Raw genomic sequence first — 11,426 nt, forward strand, 5'->3', positions numbered from 1 at the left:
GAGTGGATAACATTGGGGGTTGTCCGCTATTCAGAATTCAGAGATGGTTCCAAGGAAGTAGTAAATAAAGGCCAATATGGGAGGAAAGAAAACCTGTAAATTGGAAGGCTGTTGGCGTCGTGCGATTCAATTCGGCCTTTTGCTACTGTAATCAGCTTAAGTTGAAGACGACTCCTGTCTAAATGGGAAACACAGGCTGTTGTTTTCACCCTGGCTCCAAATTTCAGGGAGCTCTGCCTTCAGGGAGGAGGGCTCCGCGGTGCTCCTGGCGGGTTCTGGTTCTCGGCAGGAGAGGGGAAGGCCAGGCCCAGGGGCCCAGCTCGTGGTGGGCAGGATGGCGGATGAGGGGTGGAGGCAGAGCGGGTGGATCCCTGGCAGCGGCTCGGACTCCGGATTTCAGCGGCTGAGGGGCAGCTGCCGGGCGCCCATGCTCAGATGCGGAAGTGCCGGCAGCGTTAGTACTGAAAAAGGATGACCTGCAAGAGGAGGGCGTGGGAGGGGGCTGAGCCAGGGCCTGCCCCACCTGGTAGCGCCCCAGAAGTCCTCGAAGGCATGGAGAAGGAGGCGGGCCCAGGGCCCACATCTAGGCTCAAATCCTGGCGCAGACACTTACTTGCTGCGGGGCCCTGGGTAACTCACTCCCCCTCTCTGAGCCTGTTTCCTCATCTATAAAATGGGGATGACAACACCTCTCTCTCAGAATGGGGAGGAGCTGGTGAAATCCAAGAGCAGCAGCAAGTGTCTCCTGGGCACTGTACCCGGCACTGGGCACAGTGCACACCTGCATGATTTCACAGAAGCCTCACCTCAGCCCCACGAGGGTGTCCCACCACCATCTCCTCTTTACAGGGGAGGCCGCTGAGGCCGGGGAGGTGAAACTCAGTGAGCCCGCAATCACACAGCCAGGAAGAGGTGGACCCAGCACTGCAACCCAGGCCTAGGTTCTTGAACAAGCTCTCTTCATTAGACCCACTGTCTCTTCCTCTCCAGGCCACCCTGACAGTTACCAGCGGTGCCTACCAGGCAACAGGCCAAGCCCTTCATGCAGCCAAGCACCTCGACAGGCAGGTGGCTCAGACACGCCAGGTGCCTGACACACAGTGGGTGTGTTCCCAGGTCTCAAAGAGAAAAGGTGGCTGAGTTGGGGTCCGGTCTGCCTGACTCCAGAGCCCACATCACACGGCCTCGCCCACTCACCCCACCTTGGGCCGTGCTCCCCTCTGGTCTCTGGGATGTCTGCCTGACTTTGGACTCTTCCGAACAGAAGCTCTCTCAAGAGGGGTGACTCTGAAAGACGCTTCCCCTCCATAAGCCTCAGTCTCTCCATCTGATCGATAACGGCCGGGCCCTGATTTCTAAGAGCCTTCCAAGCTCTGAACTGTGGGATCTGGGCCCATGACCGGGAATAAATGTGGTCCTGGGGCTTCCCTGGTGGCGCAGTGGTTGAGAGTCTGCCTGCCGATGCAGGGGACTTGGGTTCGTGCCCCGGTCTGGGAGGATCCCACGTGCCACGGAGCGGCTGGGCCCGTGAACCATGGCCGCTGAGTCTGCGCGTCCGGAGCCTGTGCTCCGCAACGGGAGAGGCCACAACAGTGAAAGGCCCGTGTACCAAAAAAAAAAAAAAAAAAATGGGGTCCAGGAAGCTCACAGGCAGGTGTGGCCAAATGATGATGTGGTGGAGGCAGAGGGTGCTACCCCAGATGCTCAGAGCACTGTTCTCCCGGCCAGGCCAGTGCTGGTCTTGATGAGTGGGTTCAGGGGGCTGCCCTAGGGGGCCCTGAGTCTCCTCCTCACTAGGCTGGCTCAGGCCCGGAGGGACTTGGGAGAAAGCCCATGCAGTTCTGCACTGACTGGTCATACACACAGCCCGCCAGGCTGGCAAGATGTGGACAGAAAAGGTCCCTGGCCGCTGGCAGGAAGGTCTGGCAGTGAGAGGGTGGAAGGTCATGGAGGAGGCGGAGACATTTTTCTGCAGAGCCGCTGGACATGAAGTTGGGGATATGGCCCAGCAAGAGAAAAACTCTGGCTCAGCAGCCAAACCCAGGGGCCAGAAAACTTCCACGGCCAAAGCTGCCAGACCCCAGACCGGCTCATCCTTCAGGCTGAACCAGACATAACCACAGGCTTAGCTGAGAAACCAGGAGACGAGGGCTCACCTCCAAGAGCTGAGCCCAGCCCTAATCTGTTGCAAGGCTCCCCTCTCCCCTCCAGATAATGCCCAGGCCCCTTGCTTGAAGGTGCAAGGCCTTCATTATGTGACCCCCTGTCAGCTCCCACCCCACCCAAGGCCTCAGCCGCACTAAACCCCCCACCATCCCTCAAATCCAGGTCCCTCCAAGCCTCCTTGCCTCGGCACGGGCTCCTCATGTCCCCCGCTTCTTCCTGAGAGCTGGCCACTCCCTCTTCTGAATCCTCGAAGGCCACGTGCATCCCTCACCGCAACTGCCCTGTCAAGCTGGGATGTGGCTGCCTGCCTCCTGCTCTAAGCCACCCACCCACTCCCTGAGGACAGGGACCACGCCAGCTCGCCTCTGCAGTCCCGGTGCCAGGTCTGACAGGACAAACTCTCCCACAGGACGGGGGCAGCTCCGAGGCAGGCAGTCCTAGGATGGAGGCCAGCTTGTACCCACGCTCACTGTGTGACCCTGGGCAAGCTGCTGCTCTGACTGAGACCCAGTTTCTGCAGTTATGAAACGGCATCAACCACAGTCCTCCTCCTAGGGCGACAGTGAAGGGCGAGGTCAGAGAGCGCTGTGTAAACTGTAAAGCGCGGCGCAGAAGGAGGTCACTACTGAACCAGGCGGACTTCAGAGTCTGACAGACTTGCTGCAGCCCCGGACAAACTGTGTCACCTCTCTGAGCCTCTGTTTCCTCATCTTTACCATGACGATGCCATCCTCATATCCACAGGGTGATTGGGTGGCATCAGACAACATGTGTAAAGTGCTTCAACCAAAAGCAGCCCTTCCTGTATGACTATCTTGGAGGGGACGTTCCTGGGGCGTGCTCACCCGCCACTGGGGTCTGCGGGATGTGGGGCTGAATATGTACTACCATTTACTTATAAACCTACTGGTCCTACTGGGCTGTCCGTACCTCCGCACCATCTACTTTCCCCACGGTACCCAGCACAGAGCCCAGCACAGAGCCTAGCACACAGCAGGTGTTTAATTAGGAGGCAGAGTAAGAGGGGCTGTCCTGGAGGAGTAGTCCCACGCCTGTCTGCCTGCCAAAATCACTGGGGTTGGGTATTACACCCGCAGATCCCGGGGTCCCGTCCCAGAACTCCCCACCAGCTCTCTAGGGGCGAGGCTGGGAAATCTGCATCTCTACAAGCTGCCCCAATGATGCTGAGGCACATGAAGACTGCACTCAGCTCGAAGGCCTGGCCCTGTCTCCCTGGCCCAGCACACCCAATGACTCCCGGGGCTCCCTGCCTCTCCGAGGACCACTATAGTGATGCGGTCCACACACCTTCACCTGGCAGCCCAAGGCCTCCGCCTCTCACTCTTTTTCCTCCCAAGCCTGTGTGCCAGCAGCAATGAATTGCTCTGGGTTGCCTGAGAGCCGTGGCGGCTCACGCCTTCCTGGCTGAACTCTGAGGTTCAGACGTGCCTGCGTCCAGGAAGCCTTCCAGTGTCTCTCCCGAGCTGCGCCCCACCCCCCAGCTCCCTTGGCCTCTGCGTCGCAGTTTGATCACCCTTTGTTGCAACTGTTGGCCTCCTCGAGGGCAGGGACTATATGCCTTCCTCATCTCTGTGCTCCTGGCAACTGACTCGGGGCTTGCGGGCACAGTCAGTACATAGTGAATGTCGGCTGAATGAGTGAACGAATCAAGGCACAAGTTCTCATTCAGGCTCTGTGACCTCGAGCCACCTGGGCCTCAATTGCCCCGTCTCTAAAATGAGAGGGTGTCTGAGAGCAGTGGCTTTCAAGGCTCGCTGGGAAGTGTCTGGGAGCTGAGCCGGAGGTGAGGGCCCTACTCACTCCGCAGTTTCACCCAGAGCAGCTCCACCCCCTTTCATCTGCATCTTGTGTTATGGAAAAGAGTAAACAAACAGGTTCCCGGGCTTAAAACAAAGCTTTCAAGCCACTGGACTGGGCGATGTCCAAGCACCGTTCTGGGTGTCCAGTCCTAATGCTTGAGACAACCAGAGATCGGGTTCCACAAAGGAGGCCTTACCAGTTGACCACGGTCACTGGCTGGCCTGCTGTCCCCGGGCCCCACCAGCTCGGGATATTCACTCCCAACAGACAGGAATACAAAGGAGGAAGTAGGAGAAACCCGTGAGATGGTGGGAGGCGGGGTGGTGTGTGATATATAAGCCCTCCTCGGGACCGCCAAGTTTGAGCAAAGTAACTAAATCCACAAATCTGAAAAAGAGAAGGCCAGCCACGGGCGGGCGCGCTGTGAGGAGGCTGGCCATGCGCGCTGAACACACTGGCGCCTGCTTGAGGGAGTACTGCCTCGGGTGCACAGTGGGGGCCTGAGTGTCTGGGCAGAGGGTCTGCCACAAAGTGGCATGGTGCCTGCTCGGCGATGAGAATCCTGCCAGGAAGCCATTCCTGGCAAGGTGGCTCTGACCCACCCAACCCAACCCAGCTCCGTTTACCTTCTCACCCCGGTTGGAGAGTGGCCCATCCATATCGGCTTTGAGGTGGACGGGGGGCGCGGTGTAAGGCAGCCGGCAGTGCACCTGCCCACACTGTACCTGACCTGTGGACGAGAGGATGCCTTGGAGCCCATCCCCCAGCCTCCATGCAGGATCCCACCAGCCCCAGGCTCGGTAGGCTGGAGCCCTGGGGCCAGTTTCACCTCTGCCACTTACCAGCTGGGTGGTCCTGGGCAAAATTTCAATAGGGTACCATTTTTCTACGTGAAATTCTTTATGAGCTATAAAGTGTTACACGATAACTGTCTAGCTCACTGATAAATAAACTCATAAATGAGTATGGACAGGCACCCCTATGTTCATAGCAGCACTATTCACAATAGCCAAGACATGGAAACTACCTAAATGTCCATCGACAGATGAATGGGTAAAGAAGATGTGGTACATATATACAATGGAATATTACTCGGCCATAAAAAAGAACGAAATAATGCCATTTGCAGCAACATGGATGCAACTAGAGATTATCATACTAAGTAAAGTAAGTCAGAAAGAGAAAGACAAATACCATATGATACCACTTATATGTGGAATCTAAACTATCACACAAATGAACTTTTGTGCAACAGAAACACATTCATAGACATTGAGAACGGACTTGTGGTTGCCAAGGCGGGCTGCGTGGGAGAGAGGTGGAGTGGGAATTTGGGGTTAGCAGATGCTAACTATTATATATAGAATGGATAAACAGCAAGGTCCTACTGTATAGCACAGGGAATTGTATTCAACATTCTCTGACAAATCATAATGGAAAACAATATAAAGAAAAGAACGTGTGTATGTATATATACATATATACACATATATATGTAACTGAATCACTTTGCTGTACAGCAGAAATTAACACAACATTGTAAATCAACATTGAAATTAAAAAAGTAAAAAAAGAAAAAGAAACGAATATGTACAGAACACCTCCTACATGCAAGGCTGTACCCCATCCACTAGAATCCTCCCTTGGTGCACTGTACCTTCTTATCTCCCAAGAATCACCAAGGCTTTACCCCCACACCCTAGAGGACTCTGCACTCATATGTCACCTTCTTTATGATGCTCTCCCTGACCATCCATTTACAATTGCAACCCAACACCAACCCTACCCTCTCTGTCATCCTTCTCAGCTTTATTTTTCCTCTTTAGCACTTACCATCATCTGACTTACTGTATATTTTTTATTTTTTATTTGATATTATCTGTCTTTGCCAGCTATAATGCAAGCTCCAATGTAAGGAGGAATTTTTGTCTGTTTTCTAGATTCTAGATCTTTGTGGATTTCCAGGATCTAGAATGAGGCATGGCATCTAATTTGTTGAATGGGTCTCTGTACAACATCTAAAATGGCGGTGGCGGGGGTGGGGGGAGTCCATCCTTATGTCTGACCCAAATCTCTCATGCTTCAGCCTCTTTACCACTACAGTGGAGAAGTCTATGGCCTTGCTCTTCTCTGCACTTCACCCGCTTTGGTCAGAGGGGAAAGAGCTTTGTACAGAGACTTACAATTGATATGTAACTTAGGACAAGTCACTGTTCCTTTCTGAGCCCCAGTTCCCTCGTCTGTAGAATAAGGTGGTTGTATAAGATGGGGAATTCTTAACCTGGGGGATTTTAGGGGTCCACAAACAGCCTGAGATTACATGGGAAACTGCGTGTGTGCATATTTCTGGAATCTGATTCCAAAGTTTTTTTTATCATATTCCAAGTTCGAAGTCTCCGGGAAGCTCAGGAACCTGTGAATTTAGTGCACGGCAAAGAAGAGTGCTAGGGTGACCTTCAGTCACGCAGCAAGAGACAGCAGGTCCAAACACCCTTGATGCCCCCTGCCCTGAGCTGGGTTCGCCTTAAGGGGAAAAGGAAAGGGTACCTCAGCCCCTTCTCTAGGTGTCCAAGACAGTTCTAGACTTGGCCGACAAACTGTGTGGGCAGAGGCCCGGCACAGCTCCCGAGGCCATGGCCGCACTCCCCACAGGGCCACCTAGATCCATTACCAACTCCACAGCAAGTGCCGGCTGGTGGCCCAGACTCCTGGTACCTAGAGAGCCCCTGGTCCTTGGCTCCTTTAACAGATGAACTAGATCATCAATGGGCTCTCTGCAGCCTAAACATGTCATTGTTTCAAAAAGAAAGGGGGAAAAAAGTCCCTCCTACTAAGCAGATGGTTCAGAAATGGAACAGAACAAAGAGACACTGTTTCCAACTGAAAGCCTGGCACGGTGAGCAGGGCTCTACACTCTCAGCTCCACCAACCAGAGCCACTGCCACCTCCACAAGGGCAGCTAGTACTCATCCAGCACTTACTAAATGCCGAGGACGTTAAGTCAAGGATCTCATTTGATGCTCGCAACACTGCTTTGAGATACATATTCTTTCCGTTTTTTAAAAGGGCTTGGATTCTTACTGTCCTCATTTTTTACAGATGAGGAAACTGGAATTCAAGGATGCTAAGAAGCTTACCCAATGTCACACAGCTAGTAAGTGACAGGGACGGGATCCGAAGCCCCACAGTCAGATGCTAAAGCCCACATTCAATCATTAAGGAACCTGGCTCCCACTAACTTACTGTTGGCCCTTGGTTTCCTCATCTGTACAATGGGATGGTGATGTTTAGAAACATGTGGTAGGACAGTGCCTGGCACATGGCAGGGACTCAGGACACAGCTGTGCTCTCCCTGACCTCCCTTCTCTTTCCCTTGGAGCCAGAGAGGGAGGGTTTGAGTTTGTGGGTATGTTGTCATCACTGCTATATTTCTGGTCATGCCCAGCTTTGAGGAAACAATCAATAGAAACAACCTCAAAGGGAAAGAAAATCTGTGATAAGCACCTGCTCAACAGCAGATTCACTGAATGTCCATCCCCCAGAAATGCACAAGCCTACTCTCTCTCTTTCCCCCAGGTTCCTGCTCGAAGGTCACTCCACCACAACCTGCCACCCCCTCTCCACCACAGTGCTCAGTCCCCACTGACATGCCTGCCCTCCATCCTTTATTCGTTTATTCTCTTTCCCCCCTCTCCTGTCCTGCAGCGTGAGCCTTGGGAGCACACAGGCTTTGGTCTGTTGTGTTTTCAGTTGTATCCCAGAAGGCACAGAAGGCACTCAAAAAATATTAACTGAACACATGAGTGGATCCTCATAACCCTGTGAAGTAGGCATTATTAATGTCCCAGTTTACAGATGAGGAAACTGAGGTTCAAAGAGGTCAGGTGATTTGCCCACGGCCTCACAACCTTGGGTACTCCTGCCACCCTGGCTTTCTTCTGCAACCCCAAACGCACCCATGCCACGCTTTCTGCCTACATTCGGTTCCTCTGCTGCCTGCACCCCTATTTCCCCACTCCTTGTGTCTCACGAATTCCTACCTATCCTTCTGGTCTCAGCCCACTGACAGGCAACATCTCCAGACACTCCCAGCCAGCATCTTGACTACAGGAATCACCACAATTAACACCACACGCTCATCTATCTCGTATTGTTCCATGTCTCTCCCACCAGAACCCAGGCTCCCCAGGACAGGACTTTAGCCATCTTGTTCTCTCCCTAGTCCCCGGGGCCTGGCACCAAGTGGATGTTTGGAAAGTACCAATATTTTTTGAACGGCTTAATAGCTTGCCTCTACTAAGGGTCGAGTCCCTCTAAGGCAGAGCCAGGGCACTTAACTCCTCTCCACAACCACTAGGTCCGAGGGACTGCGGAACCCTCGTCTGCACGCACGAGGCTCCCCATGCCTCCGCCGCCCACGAGCGCTCATCTACACCCCCCTCTCCCACAGGCCGGGCGACCAGGCTGTGGCGGTCACTTACTCTCAATGTAGCCGTGCAGGGTGACCATGCGAGCCCGCTCGGGGCTGCTGAACGGGGAGTAGTGGATGTCGTCGGACAGGGCGGAGGGGAGGCGGGACGGCGGCGCCCCGGAGGGCGGCACGGGATGCTGTGGTGTGTGCTTTTTATGACGCGCCCGGCAGTTTTGAAACCACACCTGGAACGACAGCCTCAGCAGCCTCAGCCTCGCGGAAAAGAGTCGGACGCGCCGCCGGGGGACCCCAGGAGGGACTGCCTCGTCGCCAACTGAGGAAGGGCAGCCACGTGCGCCCCGAACCCGCGGCTCCGCAGCCCAGCTACGCGCTCGAGGGCCCACCCCCAAGGTCCCTAGGCCCCGCCCCAGACCCGAAGGCCCCGCCCACCCCCGGCCCCACCTGGATGACCCTTCGGCTGAGGCCCGTCATGTCCGCAAGCTTCTGCAGCGTCTGCGCGTCGGGGTTGTTGTCCTGCGCGAACTGCGCCTGCATAACCTGCCAGGCGCCGCGGGGCGGTGAGGCACGAGCCCGCCGAGGTCGCCAAGGCCCCGGCCCAATCAGAGGCTCCGGCCCGGAGGCCACGCCCCAGACAGCTACAGCCCCTCCCCGCCACCCGCGGGTCGGGCAGAGGGGCGGAGTCAGGAGGCCCGTTCAGCCCCGCCCACTCCGAGGCCCGGCCCACACCCGGCCACTCGCGGCCCGCCAAGGTACCTGCAACTGCTCGGCGGTGAAGGACGTCCGCGCGCGCTTGGCCGGCTTGGGCTGACTGTCCTGTTCCGAGGGCACTGCCCCCTCCAGCGTGAGGCCGTTCCCTGAGGGCGACAGAAGTGGCTGACCACGCGTCCCCATCTCTTCTAGTGGCAGCCTGGAAAGGACGGGGGTGGGGGGAGCTGGTCCCTGGAAGTGTCGGGAGCGGAGTGGGCTGGGAGGGGGGATCCCAGGGTCCTAGTCCCTGAGCTCAGTCTTTGGGGAAGGGGCTTCCACTTCTGAGCGTCTGCTCAGTACCAGACGCTTCTCTTTCGGTGTGCCCTTTATGTCTCACAGCCCTGAGCACGGGCGACATTATCCTCGTGTTACAGCGCAGGAAACTGAGGTTCAGAGAGAAGAAAATCCCAGCTCTGGACCTTTCGACTGGTATTCTGACAGCTGGCTGACTCTAGCGCCCCAAATTGGGCTCCCTCCTTGATAAACTGGGGAAACCAAGGGCTGGCGGAGGTGGGAAGCAAGCAGGTTACAGAACTGTGATCCTAATTTTGTAAAAACGGATGGGAGCAAAAAAGGTTGGAAGGATATACACCAAAGTGTTAGCAGGAGGGAGTGCAATTATGAAGACTCTACTTTCAATGTTTCTGCAACTTTTGAAGTTTTTTCAACAATCACGTGTCTCATCACCTTATTTCTCTAAGGTTTAACTTTGTTAACTGGAGTATACGTTAGTTATTCTCTTTCCATTTACATTACTTTTATAATCACACTAGATGTATTCCCATTTTAGTTTTTAGAACCTCATTTTTTGCAATGCAAAGGTAATAACATGCTCCTTGCCAAAACCTCAGAAAATTCAGATAAGCACAAAGAAGAAAATAAAAATCTCCAGGAATTCCACCACTGTTCATAATTTTTTTAATTAGGAAAAACACTAAACAAACACTCCAACATACAGACATAGAACGAAATCTGGGAAGATAGACACTAGAATATGAGGGGTGGTGGCATTCGAAGTGGTCTTTATTTTCTTCTTTTTGCTTAACCATCTTTTCTTAATTTTCTATAATGGGCATGTGTGTGTTTAAGATTAAAAAGTAAACCAGTAGCCAAAACTGAGGGCTGGTCAGTAAAGGAGTCCTGAGACCATAAGCCTTCAGGTTCCCTGCGTGGTAGGAGTCTGGAGTCAGGCCTGACTGTGAGAGCTGGAGTGTAATTGGCAAGGTTGTGACTAGGGGTAGTCCCGGTTGGTCCAGGTATGGAAGGAGCCTGGAGTCACTCCTGAGCCGTGGTGTGGGGGAACCTCTAACTCCTGGACTTCCATCCCAGCTCCACAACTGACTTGCCCAGTTACTTGCAGGTAACTTCAGACCACCCCAGCTTCATTTGCTCCCCACCTAGACCCACTCAGCCCTGATCCTGGCTGGAGAAAGTGATGGATCTGCTGTGGCCATGGCCAAGAACACTCTGGGGACGTCTAGACTAGTTCCTCCTCAGAGGCACTGGGGACGGGGCAGACACTTTATGACTCAGCCCCCATGATCCCAGGAAGACCTGGACCCTGTCTCTGAGCCTGTCTTGGGAAATCACAGTATCAGAGCCAGAAGAGATTTAGGGATCTTTCTAGTCCAATATCCATCTTGAAACTAGGGAGACTGAGGCCCAGAGAGAAAAGGAAACTTTGTATGTCAGCACAACACGCCAGAAGCAAACCTGAAGCTTGGGTCTCCGGACTCAAAGGCCTCTCTCCTTACAGTCCAGGATGAAAACCCCACCCCCAGATCTCTGGCCTGTAGCTGCTGCGGTGGGAGTTGGGAGAAGAGGGTCACTTCATCTCTCGCAGACGGGCCCAAGCCTTGTTCCAGGAAACTGGAGGGGATGAGCCTCCAGGCCAACCAGAGCTGTCCAAAGGTGGAGTAGGCTGCCCCACTATGAGAATCATCTCTAGGGTTCACTGAGCGCCTCTCGGCTTCACAGCACATCGGCTCATCTAGCTTTGAGGTGTCCTACCATCAGCCCCATTTTACAGATTAGGAAACATAATTTGCAAGGACCGGCTGTGACTTCCAACTTTCAAACAAATGGTGGAGCCAGAAGCGGCCAGATCCGTGTGCAGCCCCACCCCCATGCTGCCTGCAGGTGATAAAGGGGGCAACTGGCTCTAGCGAAGTGTGGGCAGTCCCTGGGGTGCTGGGGGGGTGGTGGTCAGAGAAGGCTGGGGAGCCGAGGGGCGGCCGGTTTCGGGGCGGGGCGGGGCGGG

At 54.4% G+C, this 11,426-nt stretch overlaps 1 protein-coding gene across 1 annotated transcript in view; it reads right to left on the bottom strand.

The window, feature by feature from the left end:
* Positions 1 to 455: 455 nt before the first annotated feature.
* Positions 456 to 11,426, bottom strand: part of LHX6 (LIM homeobox 6) — a 21,950-nt gene continuing 10,979 nt past the window's right edge. The window contains exons 10-14 of the mRNA XM_024762194.1: positions 9,173 to 9,326; positions 8,861 to 8,956; positions 8,469 to 8,643; positions 4,614 to 4,717; positions 456 to 476 (exon numbers count right to left, since the gene is read on the bottom strand). Coding sequence (XP_024617962.1) covers positions 456 to 476; positions 4,614 to 4,717; positions 8,469 to 8,643; positions 8,861 to 8,956; positions 9,173 to 9,326 — 550 coding nt within the window. The remainder of the gene's footprint in view (positions 477 to 4,613; positions 4,718 to 8,468; positions 8,644 to 8,860; positions 8,957 to 9,172; positions 9,327 to 11,426) is intronic.

Source organism: Neophocaena asiaeorientalis, unplaced genomic scaffold (genome assembly GCF_003031525.2).
Source record: "Neophocaena asiaeorientalis asiaeorientalis breed wild unplaced genomic scaffold, Neophocaena_asiaeorientalis_V1.1 scaffold78, whole genome shotgun sequence".
NCBI classification, from domain to species: Eukaryota; Metazoa; Chordata; class Mammalia; order Artiodactyla; family Phocoenidae; genus Neophocaena; species Neophocaena asiaeorientalis.